The 20,670-nt window shown below is 26.7% G+C and overlaps 3 protein-coding genes across 3 annotated transcripts; 1 reads left to right on the forward strand and 2 right to left on the reverse strand.

Annotated features, from left to right (window-relative positions):
* Positions 1–1,241: 1,241 nt before the first annotated feature.
* Positions 1,242–2,207, forward strand: GO595_006858 (TBC domain containing protein; the record flags this gene model as incomplete). Its single annotated transcript, XM_067920257.1, has 1 exon — positions 1,242–2,207. The coding sequence occupies one exon, from the start codon at positions 1,242–1,244 to the stop codon at positions 2,205–2,207; it is 966 nt and encodes a 321-aa protein (XP_067772900.1).
* Positions 2,208–3,980: 1,773 nt separating this feature from the next.
* On the reverse strand, positions 3,981–6,353 carry GO595_006859 (uncharacterized protein; the record flags this gene model as incomplete). The annotated part of the gene is made up of 1 exon (XM_067920258.1): positions 3,981–6,353. The coding sequence occupies one exon, from the start codon at positions 6,351–6,353 to the stop codon at positions 3,981–3,983; it is 2,373 nt and encodes a 790-aa protein (XP_067772901.1).
* An 8,948-nt stretch (positions 6,354–15,301) lies between these two features.
* On the reverse strand, positions 15,302–15,811 carry GO595_006860 (uncharacterized protein; the record flags this gene model as incomplete). Its single annotated transcript, XM_067920259.1, has 1 exon — positions 15,302–15,811. One exon carries the CDS (start codon positions 15,809–15,811, stop codon positions 15,302–15,304), a length of 510 nt encoding a protein of 169 aa, XP_067772902.1.
* Positions 15,812–20,670: the final 4,859 nt, after the last annotated feature.

Raw genomic sequence — 20,670 nt, forward strand, 5'->3', positions numbered from 1 at the left:
TGTAGCACGAAGCTCACATAGCGCTGTGTGTGTGTGTGTAAATTATAATTTTCCTTAGATATATTTATATATTTAAGGCTTATACATGATAAAAATGCATTGCTTCCAATCGATAACATATTATCTCCAATATAAACTGTTTCTAATTTAGAGCAACCAGAAAATGCACTATTTTGGATGACATTCATTGAATTTGGTAATAAAATAGTTTGTAAATATGAACATCCAACGATAGTTCTATCAATCGTTCTAAGAGAATTTCCAAAATTAATAGATGTTAATTTGACGCAACCATAAAAAGCAAAAGTATCACTTAAAGTAACATTATTTACTACGCTAATAGTCTCTAATTCGACACATTGGTAAAAAGAACGAGTTCCTACTGTTTCAACATAGCCTAAAATTTCGACAGTATTTAATTTTGGCCATTCAGAAAATGAATTAGATGGAATTGTTGTAACATTTCCACCAATGAAAACATGAATTGATTTATTTCTAAATTGAGAATCAAATTCATTCGGATTAGTGATTTCAAGTGTTCCTGAAAAAGCCTCATATGAAGTAATAAAAAGAGATACTATTTGAAAATGTCTAATGCTTTGACATAATAACAAGGAAACCATCACTTTAATAAATCATATATATATATATATATATATATATATATATATATATATATATATATATGCATTTACATTAATTGTACATTGATTAATTTGTCTGCCAACAATCGTTACTACTGTGTAAATATTATTTATTATTGATTTAATCTCTCCAAGTTGTATACATTATTCTGTTATTGAAAATTAACCATATATGTATATATATACATTTAGTGGAAATAATAACCGGACCTATTGATAACTTTAATATTAAAATTTGTACAGTCATTAAATGAATATATTGGTGCAAAAAAAAGTAGTTCCTATTCCCATCATTAGTCCTAAGAGTAACTGTTTCATATTCATACAAAAACATTTTAAAAATATGCAATATTAAAACCGAACATATGTTCAATTGAGTTTGATGCAATATTAAACTTTAATGAAGTCGAATCACTCAATTCGATTTCTATGCTTTTTTTCAGAGGTTTATTTCCACAATTATTGATTACTTTTTGAATCTATTTTGATCCCGTCGAATATAAAGGTTTGAAAAATTTCCTCCTACATCATTGAAAACTCCAATCGTTTTTTGGCGGACAAATAACCGCCATAAATTTTGTTTAACGGTTACACCAAATGGATGGAAATCAAAAAATAGATCGATTTGGTTGGTACTCAAGCAATTCTGATCAATATGTAATTCCAGATGAACCAGAAAAGGAATATACACGTGAGATAAAATGGATTCAAATGATTTCAAATTGGGAATTATGGATTAAAAATAATCAAAGCGTTATCTCCCGTAGAATCAAGAAAGGGATTCCAGATGCTGTTCGAAGTAAAGTCTGGGAATTATTAACAGAGGCAAATATTACAAAGCAAAAATTCCAAAATTCATATGAACATTACTTAAAGCTCCCACCACGTGAAGATTACGAAAGAATAGAAAGGGATCTCAATCGTACGTTTCCACAGATATCATTTTTTTCAAAACCAGATTTTATTCAAGCACTTCAAAATAATTTGCGAGCATATTGTCAATTTTCACCAGATGTAGGTTATTCCCAAGGCATGGCATTTCTCGATGCCATGTTTTTAATGTATTTTGATGAAGAAACATCCTTTTGGGCCTTCAATAATGTCATGATTGGAAAACGAACCAATCATATCGGCTTTTTCCAAAAAGGAGCTCCTCGTTTAATTGCTTCCACCCACATCTTTGAAGACCTTGTTCGTGAAGACTTTCCCTCAGTTATGTCAAATTTTGAAAATCGCAATATCAAATTCCACTTTTTCTGCACGAAATGGTTTCTTCCAGCTTTTTTATCCATGGAGTGGCCATCTGAAATGCAGCTCCGCATCTACGACATGTTTCTTTACTACGGACTTCGTTTTCTTTTGTCTTTTGGACTTGTGATAATAAAAGTCCACAAAAGCGAACTAAAGAAAATGTCGATGGAGGAGCTTCTCCCGTTGCTTCAAAACCCGGACAAGTCGGAGAAGATGGCGGACTGGCCGTCGATATTCTCTAAGCAACTTCCGAAGGTATTTATACCGAAGAAAAGATACAAAAAATTCTTGAAAAAATATAAAATTCAATGAAAATGTAAAAAAAAAAGAAAAATTTGTTTGAATAAAACTGTGTATAAGCGAATTTTTAATGATCATTAAAAGTATTATAGGTAATGTTCTTTATGTTGTTGATTCATACATAAGAAGATAAATTTCGTTTGCGTTACAGTGCTTTATGACTTATGCGAAGTTTATTTATTAATAAAAATTAGATAACAACTCGTCATATATATATATATATATATATATATATATATATATATATATATATATATATATATATATAGACGGAGTGAAAAATTGTCTACCTTGATATCAAGGATGTCTTTCATAGAAGCTTTTTTCAACCTATAAAAAAAGCATGTATATACTAGTATATATATATATATATATATATATATATATATATATATGAATAAATATGAAATAATAACTTTGTATTTCACTCACAATGACTTTTTAAAGAGTCTTTTGTTTAAAACATATGTTTTAAACAACTTCCAATTTGATTCTATTTATAAAAGTTAAAATCTCCTTCATTTTAGGCAAAAAATGCCTTCTAGTGCAAGGATCATTATATATTTCCCCAAGCAATTCTTCGTAGTTGTATGAAAGTAGACAGTTTTTCACGGTGTCTTTATATATAAGTTCGAATTCATATGAATTAACATTAAAAATGTTCATCGAATTTTTTCAAAATACTGCACAAAAAACAAGATGGTTCTTTTTTGCTTCCTTTTAATTATTAGAAGGAATTTCTGAAAATTGATCAGATATATAACTCAAAATACACAAGTCGAAATTGAATAAAAAGATATGCCTAAACCCATCATTCAAATTTATCGACTTATTATATGCTTCAAGCAAAAATTAATAATTAAAAAATCAAAAGCAATTTTTCAAAATAAAAGTTTAATGCTTTCCACAAGCGATAGCTCCAGCACAAATCAATACAATTAATGGCAAAATAACAAATGGTATAAAGATTGGTGCATGGAAACAATAGAACACAATCCGATATGTTTTTGTTCTTTTGCATTCATTAGTCAAATATTCATCTAAAGCAGGTAAAAGCTGAGTTGAATTGGTTATACCATTTTTTCGCCTGAAAGAAAGTGAAGGAAAATAATTATAATAATATATTGCATTGTTTTTTTGAACAAAAGTGGCACCATTACAAGATGTTAAATCAGCAAGCAGTATTGTCGTGAGAACAAAATGAACAACGCCAGCAATAAAGAACACCACATAAAATCCAATTGCAGCTCCCATAACCCCGCATGCAAGAAATAAAACAACAGTTACATTCGTAACAATGCATATTGTGTCTGTTGCAATAATACCTTTGCTATATTTACTATTATCATTTGTAATCAATTTATAATAATCATCTCGTTTTATTTCCTGAGTTTCAACATAATATTGTCCTAAGTATCCGACCATAGTTATGATCGTAAGAATCGCTCCTGGGATTGCATAGCATTGCGCGTCGCTAGAAGACCCCATTTTTCCTGGGAATTCAATAGATATAACCGTTACGCCATGGCGTGATTGAAAATTTCTATCGAAAAGGGTTAATTCAGTTCAAATATTGGAACACCCTTTTGACGAAACTTTTTGTATAGCTTTGTAAACAATTCAATTAGCGTTTTTCCCCGCTTTAACGTATTAAAGGAACTCCCAATTTTTGAAAGAATTTGATCATATCGGTTTTTTGTTTGCTTTTTGATCGTCAGGGAAAAACGATAATTTCATGAAGAAGTTCTTCAGCAAATATTTATTATAAAATTAATTTATTATTTTCTATTTTTTATTTTGCATTGCTTCATTTACAGCGTTCATTACTTTTTCAACAATTTCTTTGTTTGTTATTAATATGTCTAATTCTCTTTCAAGAGAATTTGGAATACATTCAATTGCATTACTTTCGACTAAAGCCTCAACAATTGGAATATTTTCAATTTTATCAAATGTCCCATTTTCATTAGCGAAATTAAAAATTATTGATGCAAGTAATTTTCCATTTTCGTCATCATTTCTTTCATTACTAGTCAACACATAAGCGCACAAAGCCAACAAATTATCTTTCTTTTTGATTAAGTTTTCTATCAATTCATCTGTACTCAAAACCCTATCGTCTTCTTCATCGTCGCAAGACACTTTTTGTAACTCAAACAATTTGAACTTTTTGTCAATTTCTTTTTGTAATTCATTTTCATCGATAACATAACAACAAATCAAAGCTATTGAGCAAAAAGTCGAAGCCTGATCAAGTGTAAATGAGTTATTTTCGATTCCTTCCAATACGGCATTCCATAACAAAGAAATTGCTCTCTTAATTTCAACAGGTTCATCTGATATAGCGTTAAAAGCTTGAATTAACAAATCGTATTTATCACTAATGAAATCCGAAACTATTTTATGAGTTTTTTGCGAAGAACCAATTTCAATAATATCAGCAACATAATTCTCATTATATAAACATAACAATATATTTATGATATAATCATCTCCATTCATATCATAATATTCATCGACTTTCTTATAATCGTTTGTAATATGTATATACTTCGCTAACACTTCATAGATATTATATTTAACTCCAATAACTTCGCATTCATTTGGTAAATATTCGACAAGTTTTAATATGTTTTGGATATGTTCTTCATTTACTTTAAGTTTTAATGATATTTCACATACTTTTAAGTATTGTTCATGTGGAATCTTATCGGGGTGTTGTAATGATGTGTCAATGATTTCATTAAGTTCGGGTAATATTAATACTTTCGATGGATATAAATATTGATTCGAATCATAATGTTCAAAACAAATTTGGATTAATGTAATTATTATTTCAAGAGATGAAAAGTTTTCATGCTCAAAATCTAATTTAACATTAAATAAAAATGAGTTAAGATCATTCTCAGTATTAAACTCAAAGATTTCGCTTTTGTCTTCAAATTGTTTCTTGAGTTCTCTAAGACATAAATAATTATATGCATTAATTTCAAAGTTATCGATAAGTTCGGGTGAATATAATGTATACATTTGAACAAGAAGTAAATGATCATTAAGTGAATCTTCAGTAAAACTCATTAATAAATCATGGTCAAATATTGAAAATGATTCATCTGTAGGATTGGATTCACTTAATATTAAAAATGATTTATTACTCTTAAGTTTCTTGAAATAATGAAACGCTTTAGAAATAAGTCGAATTTGTTCTGGTAATAAATGTAACATTTCTTGTGGTGAGAGGACGTTAAGTTCATAATAACCGCTTTTGGCACAGCAAACCGAAACAGACCTCTGTGAAAAAGTGGAGGCTGTCATGATGTAGTCATCAAATGAATTAGATACATTAAGACAAAGAGATTGGACCTTTTCAGTAAAGACAAATACAAGCATTGTATACTTTTCACAAATACAACAGGTGTCTGAATCAACTCCAACTAAAAAGAGATTTGGTGAATCTGATGTGACTTTTCGTGTGGAAGTAACTGTAGGAGAAGTAATAACATCAGAAATACGAAGTAAAATTAAAAGAGATGAATCTGCTTTTGTAAGAATATAAGTTGTCGTTTGATAAGTGGAAATTGAAATTGGTGAGCCAGATGGAATTGAAACAGAGTTAACATATTCAAGTGTTTCAAGTGAAAAAACAGAAAGGCGATTCTTGGATACAGAATAAATGTAGTTTTGATCAGAAATGAAAATTTTGGAATCTGATAATCGAGGTTGACGAAATGGATTCACATATAAAAGAGGATTAAACTTTTGAACTTCAAGCTCTTGAGAAGATATTTTAAGAAAAGTAGTGCTATTATTTTCTGAGATTATTGCAAAAGTGTCATCTGAAATTGAACCCATGCATCTTATTGGTGATTCATTGGGAATATTAAATGCTTCAGGTTCTTCACAATTTGGAACTAAAAAAAGAGAGCCATTTGTAACTTCAAATAAAAGGGAGATATTGGAATTTGAAGTTGAAAATGCTGCTTTTCCATTTGGAACAAAGCCAATATTTGGTAGGGCATATAAGCTTTCTTTGAGTGGGAACCAAAACTGTATTCCTGTTGAGGAAAATAAAGCAAAAATTAATGAATTTTCATCATAACCTTTAAACGATAAAGCCCACGTAATTTCAGTGGTGCTTCTTGACATTTGTGATGCCATATTTAATGCATTTGGAAATTGAATTTGATTCACAATTGTGCAAATAGAATCTTTTTGATTAAAATGAAGAGAATAAAGTGAACCTGTTTTTTGTGATCTTCCACCTACTTTTATTTCGTCATTAGGAAGAAATGAATAAGGATCTGTGCTCTTCGAAATGAACATGGAAGAACCTATGAAATGTTATGTGAAAATGCCTCCAAATAAACGTCTTCGTGCAAAGTTAGAACTTCAAAACCTTCTTATTGTAACAAAATAAATTTATATTTACATAATAAATAAAATATCATAAAAATGATATTAAAATTAAATGAGTTCAGTTATTTTACTAGGTATATATGACAAAAAAAAATTAATGCAATTCCAATTTTATTTATTATAATATTAAACAATTTGGTTTCATTTTTATTTGAAAACGTCTTCAATTTTGATTTCTTATAAAATTTTGAGTTCAAATCTATTTAATCATGAAAAAAAGCAGATCAAATAGGGTGATGAAGGAAGTAAAATACTCAAAAAGTGCCTAAACCTACAACCAGCCAGTATTATGGCTGAAATCAAATTTCCAAACGAAGAGGATTTCAGCCATGAACAAAATGATGAGCTGGTTGTAAAAATAAAGGACTTAAGATCACGAGTTTTGGATTCCTTATTAAAAATACCTTTTTCAGATTATAGCAAATCTATGATTTTATTCTTAGAAAAGAAGTTACCAAACATTTGGAAGACAATAATACAAATAGAACGTCCTCCTAGATCCATTATGAATGAAATACAATCAATTTGCCAGCTTATCACCAAATTAGCTATTCATACAAATTTAAATCCATATTTAATTGAAGGTTTTATTAAAACTTATGGGCCTGGATTTTCAGGCAACGAATTCCTTGAAATTGTTAATGTTTCTGATTCAGAAAAAGAAGAATTATTAAAATTCGATGATAATGAACAAATACTTAGGCAAAAAAAATTTCCTGGAACTTCAGCTATCAGATCTCTTACACAGAACATAATAAAATCCGGTATATTTACAAAAGCGGATGATATGTTTATATCACATGAATTAACCACACAGCAACTTATCAAGCTTAATTCCCTTTTTGACACCATTGCTTTTGTTTTAAATCCCAAATATGTATCCATAATTTTTCCGAGATTAGTTGATTATACATTAACTTCATTAAAGAAAGGATATTCTCCAGAACTTGATCCACTCTGTACTTTTATTTCTTCTCATGGGATTTTTCTTAATACAGATCAAATTAATCAATCAATAAAATATTTTTGTATTGCACTTAATCATCCTCAATCAACCCAAGAATCGCAAATAACAATAATATCATCATTTTCTCGACTTTTGCCTTTTATTAATACCATTGAAGATGAGAATTTACTTAAAACAGCGTTAATGAAACAAGCATCAATACAAACCCAAAGTGAACCGTTAAATCGGCTTTCAAATTCTATCGTTACTTTAACATCAAAATTGCACTTTTCGAATAAAGATTTGATTTCAATTTTCACAGAAACGAATTTTTCAAGCAGTCAAAAAATTGAATGCGTTACAAAGGCCATTGAATCTATTGATCAACCATTAGATCTCGATGAATTAGCTAATGTCATATTACAACGTCAAGACGTTTCACTACGCTTTTATTTTGATTTAATTACACGTGTAAAAGATCCTCAAATTTCACATCAACTTCTTGACACGGTATTAAATTTTACAGGAGATTCAAGTAATTTAAGTTGTTTAAATGGAGCAAAAGATAGTGAACAATTAACTAATTATGTCCATGAAATCCTTCAAGGGGATGATTTAATGAAAATATATTGTTTAGGGAAAATCTTTTATTCTATTCCATATTTGAACACAACTAATGAGTATTTAATGCGTATAATTGAGTTATCTAAAGAACATAATGAGTTAATTCAAGAACTTTTAGAGTTTTCTAATATTCTTGATAATTTTGATTCGATGCCTATTATTATGATGTTATTTGAATGTATATTACAACAAGATCCTCAAGATGATTATGTTAATCAACTTTATTTTATATTATCTGAATGGATCGAAAAGAAGTCTGTGATACCATCTGAACAAATATTAACAAAATTACTAGAAATCGATTATAAAAATTGTTCTAATTCATTACCATTATTTCTTAATACTTTTTTATTAAGATGTGATGATTCATTATATAAACATATTTGTAATGTGTTATTTAAAATATTGAGTGATACAATACCTAAAAAACATTCGAATTGGTTTGTTAACACGATATTTTATTATATTCATGATAATACTCAAATGATGAAAAAGTTTGAAACTGAATTAATTAATTATTTAAAAGATTCTGATAAAATTGATAATCTGATTTATATATTATATAATGCCGCAATATATGAAGCAGATTTTTATAATATTAAGTCGACTTTTGGTTATATACAAAATTTTAAATTAATAATAAACGAAGTAAAATCCGAAAATTTTAAACTTTCATTTCATCCATTTCATTCTACACGACGTTTATATTATGCTATCTCTAAACATTTAGGCCGTAAACTCAACACTTTTAATATAGTAGTAACAGAAGGTACACAAGAAAAGTTATTACAATATTATATGCCATTACCATCGATATTATTTAATCCCATCAAAGTAATTACTTTAAATATTAATGAATTGGAAGAACCTCCGCCACATTCAGAAGAAGAAGAAATATTTCCGACGTTTTTAACATTAATATCTAAGAAAGTTTCAATTTTATTCCATTATTTAACAGATATAAATGAAACAACAGAAATATTATTTATGATTTTAACATTGTTTCAACCAATTAAACTTAATGCACAATATCCATTACAAAATATATTAATTGGAAATTGTACATCTGTTTTAGAGTATGGAGATTCGATTCGTATATTTCCATTTGCTATGTTTTCATATGCATTTACTAACATTAAAAGTCAACCAATTTCAGAAGAAATATTTAAAGATATAATTAATATAATATCAAATCGAAGTTATGATGTAATTAGTTTATTAATAACTATTTCAACGTTTAAAACATTATTTTCAACATATGAATTCGATAAAGAAATGATATTTAATTGTTTATTCCAAAACACAAATGAAATATTCCGTAATTCAATCATTCCATATATCTCTAAAACGAATGTTAATATTAATTCATTTATATCATTAATTGAATTAACAACTAAAAAAGAATTTCGAGCACGAACAAAACAATTTTATATTGCAATTAAATCACTTAATATTACAAACACAGAAATCTTTATACCATTTTATAAAGATTTACAACAATTTGAGTTTTCACATTATAATGATATTGATGAAACATTTATTGGTTTAATATCATTAATCCCTAAAACAGAAGAAACAATTAGCTTAACGATAAATCGATTATTTTCACCACCAACATGTGATAACTTAACAGTACCTTTCATACATACTGAAGAAAGTTGGAATGCTGCATTACAATTTTTATTAACGCCAATAACAATCAAATATTTAAATCCATATTTCTTAACTCTTAATTTCCCCGAAACTTTAGTATCACATGATTTCTCTAATGATTTTACTTATCAAGGAAGAAATGGTATAAAGAATTTAGGTGCGACATGTTATATTAATTCGATAATCCAAATGTTTAATGGGTTAAAATTATTTTCATTAAAAATGATCTCATTAGAAACAAATGAAATTACTCCATTCATACATCAATTAAGAGATTTATTAGCTAAACTTCGATTTATTCGAGGCAAAAGTTTATCAATTAAAGAATTTTCTCAAACAATACCAAAGTTTAATTGTAAAGTTCAAGAAGATGTTGAAGAATTCTTTAATATGATTTTAAACAAATTAAATGATGATTTACCTTCTAATAAAAATATTACTGATCATTTACGTGGACAATTTACAGTATCAATTCATAAAGATGAAAATTATATTGTCTCAACACATACTGAAGATTTCTTTTATTTATCATTACAAACACAATATAACTTAAAACTAAAAGAATCATTTCCCGAATATTTTAAAGAAGAAAGAATTGATTATAAAATAGAAGAAACTGGTGAAAATATATCCGCTTTTAGAAGAACTAGAATTTCACATTGGCCTGATTATTTAGTAATACAATTACAAAGATGGGAATATCCATTAATAACTATGGAACGTCAAAAGTTAATAAATGAATTTCAATTCCCTTTACAACTCAAAACCGAAGAACTTCAGAAATTTTCAAACGCCGATACGGACATATTTGACTATACTTTAGCAGGAGTTATCGTCCACCAAGGTAATGCTGAACAAGGTCATTATTTTACTATAGTACAAGGAGATGATGATGAATGGTATTTATGTAATGATAAATCGATTGAATATTTCGATGTTAATGATATCCCTATATGGTCATTTGGTGGGACATCAGAGAATTTATCAAAATGGTCACCTGACGAAATATCGACAGGATATTTATTGTTTTATAAAAAGATTGAGATTGAAGATATTAAACCGAATATACCTAAAGATTTAGAAGAATATTTAAACAAAGAAAATCAAAAGAATTGGCCGAATATTATATTTTGTTCAACATCATTTATAACATTTGTACAAAATTTATTAACTAATATTAATCCTAAAACTAATGAATTATTAGAATTTAGTTATAATGTATTATTTAAAATAATAATACAAAATAATGATATATTACATCAATGGGTTAAATTCTTTAAAGAAAAGATATTAAACACACAAAACTTATGTAAGAATTTCTTAAATTATATCATAAATACAATTGATAAAGATTTAATATCAATTTTAATGTTATCCGAAAAGATATGTAATGAAATCACTGATTTAATCACAAATTGTTTTATATATTTAAATTCTCCAATTCAACCATTGATAATTTTATTAAATAAAATCTTAAAACGTCATCCACAAGAAACATTAGGTAATAATGTATTATCATTTTCATATAGTATAATAAACACAGTATTATCTACACCAAACATTAACTTTAATGATGAAGATGATTTATTATATATAATATTAGAGTTCTTATCGATACCTACACGTGATAACTTAATACTTTCGAGTAAACAATACATTATAACATTTGATAAATTGATGAACATATTAATAAATATAACAAATAATATAAAATCAGCAAATAAAATTACAAGATCAGTATTCGATATAAATCGACTAAATAATTATAATGCTATAGCACGTAAATCGGAATCATTTAAGAAATTAGTTGCTTTAGTAACATCATTAAACATTTCAATTTTCCAAGATTTAACAAATGCTACAAATGCAACGAAAAGTTTATTAACAAATATAAAGTTCATTAATACAGTTCCGAAAGAGAATGATGAAAATCTTCAAGATAAAGGTTTAATAGTTTTATATAATTCGATAGAAAAACTTTTATTTAATGACTCAAAAGAGATACGAAATAAAACTTATATTATAATGTTAGAAATATTAAATAGTGCAATAATCGATAAAAATATTTACACTAAGAAATCATATTTTAATAATATTAATAATAATGAAGTTAATACTATTTATATGTACATCGCAAGTTTAATATTACATATGAATGAATTAATCGAAAATGGTTCCGAAGATAATTGTTATGAATATATATCATTATTAAAAAGAGCTGCAAAGATATCATCGAAATCGATTTTCCCGATTTTCATTGAAATCCAAAAATCGATTCGAATCATTAAAAACGAAAATTTGTTATATGAATTAATTGATATCTTTTATAATTGTATTAATGTCCTTCATCAAAACATTGAAATTGATGAAGAAACTGCAACAAAAATTTTGGAATCAAATTATATATCGAAAAATAACTTAAAAATTATTTTTGTTTTAAAGGATTTCGCTTCAAATACAAAACTTGTTGCGAATTCCGTCGAATATTTACTGTGTAATGATTTTTGTGTTTCTGAAAATTATTATAATTTCATCGATCTGATTAGAAATGGTTTAATTGTTCCTTTCGTTAATATCCCCGATAGAGCTTCTTGTTTGGATTCTTTAGCTCTCGCTTTGGTTTTATGGAATCAATGGGAGGACAAAAGAAACGAATTAAAAGTCTTCATGTTAAGCGCGTTGGAATTGGCAAAGCCTTTTTGTATATATAAGGAAAATGAAAACGTGAAAAAATGCGTGAGTTTGTTGTCGGAAATTTGTAACCAAGAATTGCAAGTTAAAATAAATGAAATATCTGAAAAACAATAAAAAATTTATTTAAATAAATTTGTTTTATGATTATATTTATTGAAATGATTTAATTATTCAAAATATTTGGATGTTATTATATGTTATATTCATTTATGAAGTTCAGGTAGTAGATAATTTTTGTCCATTCTTCGAAGTTTATGAGTCATAATTAGTCATTCATCCGATGTAGAGATTAAAAGATTTTTTTCATGAAAATTCTTTTTATTACTTTCAATAATTTATTGATGGTATATACATGTGATATTTTTGATATTTGCTGAAATTTATTCCTATTTTGTTTTGAAATAATTTTTATTTGATAAGTAATTTTTGGATGGATTTGTTGTATGACCATGTACATAGAACTTAAATTTTCAAGAAATTATATAAAATAAGTTTTAAAATATCAAAACCGTCAAAAATTGAATGCGATATCAGTTATCTCGAAAAATAGATTATCTTGAAAATAATGAATGATTTAAAAACATGAGGTGAGCGGGTCGTTATTTGATACTTCCCCAAATGGCATCGGCTTGCATTTCTTGGCTCGTACAAACAAAACTTTAGATATTATAATATTTTTATACCATTGAACAAAAACTGTTTGTTGATAAAAAAAGGTTATTTTTATTTTTATAAATCGGGTTAATCGAAAATTTTCGATTTTTAGAATCATATCGTTTTTATGGAAAATATTATTAAATCAATTCAAAATGTTCATCATGTTTTCTCAAATATTTGTTTATCATTAATTTATTGCATGGAACAATAATTTTGCATTGGAAACCTTTCAACGGTTTTTTAAACTATTCAAAAACCTTAAAATTACTGCGCACTTTCATTGAATTTCCGGTTTACGGGGTGCCCTTTGCTTTCAAAATTTTGTTCGTAAAACAAAAGGCACTTTTTATATGACCGTTTGGTTTCAAAAACAGAAATTTTTGCAATCGTTTTTTTTTCAGAACTTTCTGAAAAAATTGTATGTATTGATGAACTTTTACAAACACAAATCCCTATACGATATACTATAAAACATAGAAATTTAAGAGGGTTACCAAAATTATTCGGCCAAGCGCGGAGGAACAACATTCGCTATTGAAAATTTTGAGTCAGTTTATCTGAATAACCTGAACTCTCTCCATAACAAAAAATAATATGGAGGAAAATCGCCAACCTAAAAACCTAATCCCCAAAGAGAGGGCCACAAGGCCACAAAAAAGTATCCCTGGTAACTCGCAGCCATTTCAAGAAAACATTAAATTGAAAAAAACAAAAAGGTTCAGCTCTGATATTCATACAACCAGTCCCAACATGTCTATAAAGCAAGTAAGAATAACAGTACCAAAGATTCCAAAAGGAAGAAGGATGACAGTAAGTAGTTTGGATTTTCCCACAAAACGCAATAGCCGACCTTCTAGCATAGGTCAACAAGAATCAAAACAGTTTATAAACAAGGCTAGAAAGTTTTTTGATGCACAAAATAAACCTGCTGCACAAAATACAGAGAAGGAAGAAGAATATACAGATATCATTGAAACACCCCCAAAGTTCCAGGTATGTATGTCAAATGGGCAAAAGATAATGCTGAGGTAACCCTATATTTTCACAAAAAGAAATATTTGCGTTCTCATATAAATAAATACTTTGTAGCTTTCCAATACATTTTATATGAAATATGATATTGATTGTTATACTATAAGATAAAAGTCGTGTTTTTGTTCAATTTCATTTAGTTTTTGTAACATTCTCTGCATTATTTGAAAATTCATTTGTTATTTTAAATTTTAGTGGTGGCTCATGTTTTTGGAAATGTGTGCTTTATAAAAATGACGAAAAAAAATTTAAAACTATGTCTGCATTAAAATGATTTTGATATTTAAAAGATCATACATATTTGAAAGTAAGTATAAGTTAATAGTAGCTGATGGTAAATAAATATTTACATTAAATTTTAGAACAAATGATTTGATCCTCAATGTATCTTTTTTATAACCTCATATAATTTATTTAAATTAAAACATGTCAAAAAAAAAACATTAGCAAAGACTTGACCTTAGCTTTGTAGAGATGAAATTGCAAAAATGTGAGTAACATGTTGGCATTGCCATAATATTCTTTTCATATATAGAAAAATCATTCTAAACAACAAATAATGATAATTTTTTCTTTGTATTAGTAATAAAAAATTTCATTATTTTTTGGGTTAAACCATAAATTCGTTTTTGCATATTGAAATCTTGAATAGAATTTGACAAAAACAAACCTTATTTTAAGGAAATTTTTACACATTTATATGTATTTCAATGACAAAATTTTATTGATTTGATTAAAAAATATAAAATAGTAATTTTTACACAGTTCTATGTTTTTTGCACTTTTTGAATATAAAAACGATGATTTTTCACTCGTTAACTCTATCGTCTTGAATAATTTTTTAAATTACGAAAAGATTCCTTCAGGAGAAAAATTAAAAATCTTCATCAATTAAAGATTTATGATGCATCATAGGGATATATCCCTATCTTTATGAATAAGAATTAATTACAGTTTTATCCACTTGAAACCTCAATTATGTGTATTATTTATGAGAACATATTTCGCATCAATAAAAAAAGAAATTAAAACCCGCACTTTTAGCAATTGAATGTAGTTGCTAGAGAATTATCATATGCACTTGCTAAACCATGCACATGCTTTGAGATAAATCAGAAAAGTCCATTAATGATGGAAAACGTTGTTGTTCTAATGGAGAGTCAAAAAACGAAAACCAATCTTCATCGTGGCTATCAAACATGTTTTCGTTAGCTTTGACTGGGTTATTTGGAATGACTGATTGAGTTGGAGATTCGGATTCAGACGTTTCAATGGATTCAATTAACACGCTACTTACCTTACTCCAATTCTCGCAAAACCAGCATATTAAACAATCACGTGAACGTTTTGCCAATCGATCAACTTGAACATTGATTCTCGGAGATATCCTAAGTGCCGCATCAAGAAGTTGTTTCTTTTGAGGTGGGGCTCCAAAAATCAATTCCAAGTTATGGAGAATTTGAGGCATCAATGCTTGATTGATTTTCACACGATTTGCTGTCATTACTTGATCTTTTTGCGTCTGTTTTGTGAGTTCTTTATGTTTTCCTACTCTTGGTATTGTGATTAATTGCCTTTGGTCTGTGTTTAACATTTGCACAATTTTATTTTGAAGACGTTTTTGAACCCACAGAAACAATTGACTTTTTGTGATCAGTTTCAATGAACTTTGTTATGATACAAATTTTGTGTGGAAATTTTCAAAATCTTACGTTTAAACGGTCGCAATGAAGATTTCGTTGTCATAATGCTTTATATGTTTCATTATTCATTATTTATTTCATATCTTTTGAAGAATGTAATGACGAGAAAAAGATACATTAATAAAAATGAATAAATATTGAAAATTAATTCAGAAAATCATATTTGTGAAAAATAAAACAAAAGAATAAAATAGCGGTTGATCTTTAGAAAATTTATCTGAATTGTAATTGTCGTAATGTAAAGTTTTGATAGGGACGATCAAAAGTAACTGTAAAATAATTTTTAGCTTTTTCTGCCAACGCCTCCCGCTTCAATGGCTTTTTGCTTTTTTTTTTTTGTTGAGGAATTTCTGAAAGTTTTTCAATCATTATTGAGAAATAGAAAATGAAGGCGCTATATTTTACCAGTGCAATTAATGATTTTTTGTGACTTTCAGAACAAATTATGAAATATGTATTCAAAAAAATTGGTTCATCGAATTAACTTATAGGCTAGTATTGCTGATCTAGTTTTATATATTTTTTGAATTCCATATTAATATCTCATTCTTTTACTTTATTTAAAGTTTACAAAATTCAATATCAAAACACTTCTCATTATTTTTTAAAATTAAAAAAATGCTCATGCATGTCCTAAAAGTAAAAATGCAAAAATAAAAAAAATCAGAAGAAATAAAATATCGAAGAAAATTATTAAATAAAGTTTATGAAATTTTTGAAACTTTTTATAATTATAAATTGGATTAAATATGTTTTTCAAAGTTCAAATAATAAAGATTTCATATAAACAATGAAATTTTTCGTGTTTTTAATCATTTTCTATAACTTTCGTGTTTTTAACCAATATTAAGAAGACACATGTTCTATCTAATTCGAAATTTCGAATTTTTTTTCAAAATTTCGAAATTATTGTTAAAATATAACTAAACTTATATATGAGCTTCATTATATTAATATATATATATATATATATATATATATATATATATATATATAGATTATAAATGAAATTACCTGATTTTTAACGAAAAATTTTATTGATTTCTTCTGAAGGTGCAAAAATAAACGGCTTTTTCTTGCTTCGATAAGTATTTTTTATCATTGATGAACAATAAAAAATGAAGAAGCTCAAATGATAACAATTTCTAATTTATCACATAAGCGAAATGTTGAATCTCTTATTGTGAGTCATTCAATAAGATAGCTAAATCGAATTGAGGAAAATGTAAATAAAATAGTGATGTTGAGAAAAGTGACGGCTTTAACGGTTCTAAAATGGAAAAAATTCATGCACGTGCAATCACAAATGAAGGACAAACATATCCCTCTGCCTACTTTTCATTAAGACACAATGATTTCATGGTTGCAAATATTTTAATTTCAGCTCAATCAAATAATTCAGAATTTTTCAAGATCATGAATGACATTTATAAAATCGAAAACCCCGAGTTATTCACAGAATGGGGTTTATATTGTTTTATTGCACGCTACTTATCAAATGACAATCATTTTGAAAAAGAAAATGATATTTTTTCATATTTATTAAATAGCATAGATGATCCACTAATAGACCAAATCAAACCATATATTTTAAATCCATCTAAGTGTTCCAAAATCACGGCAGAAGAAAAACGTAATTTTGGATTTTATCTTCTTTCCTTTCGTGAAACAAATCCAGCGCTTTTTACAATTTTTAAGCCGCAACTACAGCCATTACTTGATGCGATCACTCCTACCAACTTAATTACATATGTAGGACTTCCATCATTATCATTTTTTTCAATTGCACCCAAAGACAAAATCATATTTCCAAATTTAAACTTTATTGAGCTCCGAGAAGTAATGACGGAAACGATTAATACAGAAATACTCGAGACATTTCAAATTGATTTTGTCAGTCAAAATCTTTTCCCAAAAGATTACCAATCTGTACCTGCCTCTGAGTTATTATCTCTCATCAACACTTCGATATTAACATCGACACATTTTTTTGACGTTGTATCTAAATGTATTCTTCAATGTTTAACTGATTTTGCATTAGATAAACTTCCATATGTATCACGTGTCTGTAACTTAATACCATTTTTAATAGTTGCATATCAGCCAATTATATATAAATCGTTTGATAAGTTCCAAAGGTTAATAATGGCCGAATTACCAAAGACATTTGCACAACCAGTACAAATACGTATGCAAAATGATTATAAAATATTACGAAACATAAAATTAATAACAAAAAAAGATATTAAAATCGATGATTTATATGAACATTCATTTTTATATTATTTCCAAACCAATTTATTAAACAAAGAAATGTTAAATTATATTAATAGTAAATATTTTGTTTATAATGATGAAGAAATACAAAAAGATTCGGATTTCCTTTATTCATATTTTGTATTATTACATTCGATTGAATTATTAATTGATCAAAATATAACAACAAAAAGTTTTGAAGCGCAAAAAGAAATTATTAAAAAATATATATTTTTAATCAAGAATGAAAATCTTCAAGTTTCATTATACTTAGATATCTTTTCATTAATATTTTTACAACGAAATAATAATTATCTTTGTAAACCATTTTTAGCTAAATTAATTTTACAGTTCCTTCATTCAATAGGTAATCATATACATATTAATTTAGCTATAAAAGCTATAAATTCGAAAGCAAACGCCGAAAATATTTCGGAATATTTCGGTGTTAATCGTATAAATTTATTAAAACTTTTATCCGAACGAAAGTTTGAAGAAGCAAATGTATTATCTAAAGCCCAATCTAATTATCGGAAAGATTATGTTCTCATCAAATCAATTAATTCATTAATTAATAATAACAGTATATTACTTGAATGTAAAAAATATTCGAATCAACTTAACATTGAAATTGGATTTTCCACTAATTTTTGGAGGGATTCATTAACATATATAAAAGATTTTTATCCAGAATTTAATGAATTAATAACAAAACGTTTAAATGAATCGAATAAATATATATTAAATCCATTACAAAATGAAGTTAATGAAGAAAATGACTTATTAACAAATTTATTTGATATTAATCCAATTGATTTCTTAGAATCGAGACAAAACATTCCGAAACTTAATGAATTCATTAATCAAATTCGTACATTTTATGAATGTTCAAATCATACGACAATTGAATTTAATATCCAAAACATTATTTCATATTACATTCAAGAGAATAATTTCCATCAAACAAAAACATTAATTGAACAATTTAACATAAACTTATTCGAATATGTCCTTAATCATTTATCATCATTTAATATTAACATCGATTTCATTAATGAATTCCAATCTAAATATCCATTAGAATGTCAAATACTTTCTATCACACATCTCAAGAAAGAAGAAGTAAATAAATTAAACTTTAATCCTAAGATCAAAAAATTTAATGAAATTAATTTAAATAATGAACCTAATGAAGATGTATTGTTCTTAACTGCTGTTACATCACTCGATAATCCAGCAATATCAATTGACTTTTATGATGACGTAATATATCGAATTGATCATAAAAAGTTTTGCGAAGTTTTAGTGGAGAAAATTGATCATATTCAAGAAGAAATCGCATTTTATTTGCTCGACATAGTTGGATATACTATAAGTGATGAAAACAAAGAAAAAATTAAGAAAACTCTTTTCTTAAAAGAAGTTTATAAGTTAACAAAAACAAAAGAAAGTATTCCAATAGTGAAATCTCTTATCGAATTAGAAAGAATCGATTTGCTTACTCAATATATTACATATTTCGATACAAAACAACTTTTATTATATGCATCGAAATTACTCTCGAATAAGAAATTGTTATTAAAGGATTTATTGATTAATTTCACTGATTATATAGACGTTTTATATAAGGAAAATGAAGAATTAACTCCAATTTTACTTGAAATTTGTCCAAAAAATAAGAAAAAATTGTTTTCTGCTTATGTACATTTACCATTAAATATTCGGAAATTATCAAATATTAATGACCATTATACCCTAATTAACGCATTCTTGTCGGACGTTGATAGTATTTGTTTAATAGATGAAGAACAAAGTTATTTGTTCAATGAAAACGATTTCGTTCAATTCCTTGAAATTATTTCAAAGAAACTTTCAATCAAGAAGTTTATCGTACATTCAAAAGAACTTTTGAGGCATATTCAAAATTATCAAAAAGCTCAGACTGTAATCGAGTCAAAAATTGAGAGCTATATTCAATCAATTGAAATCAATTCAAATGAAATTGAATTCAAACATTACAACAAAATGAATTTAATTAACAATTATATTGGTACATATAAAGTTTCTTCAAATTTATCAGCAAAAATTAAATGTTTTTTAAATTTGATTTCTTATTTCACATTTAGTTTTTTACATATCCCATATAATTTTCATTCTGATTTAAATTTGTTATTAAAAATTTGTTATTTACTCGATATTAATTCTGTTGCTGAAGAATTGATATCATTGTTTAATATTAATTCCATTGATTATGTCTTAAATCGTGCATATATTCCAATGTTATTACATTTACAAAGTGATGTGAGTGAAATATTATATAAATATGAAAACACTCATCAGGGTAATGTGGTAGATATAGCAAAGCTTAATTTATATGATGGTTTATATCATCAAAAATGTGAATATATTGGATATAATGAAAATGACGCATGCTCATTAAATTCACCATTTTTAGTCCCTTTTTCACATTTCTCATTGTTTAGTCCAGAAGTTA

Source organism: Histomonas meleagridis (genome assembly GCF_020186115.1).
Source record: "Histomonas meleagridis strain 2922-C6/04-10x chromosome Unknown contig_5, whole genome shotgun sequence".
NCBI classification, from domain to species: Eukaryota; Parabasalia; order Tritrichomonadida; family Dientamoebidae; genus Histomonas; species Histomonas meleagridis.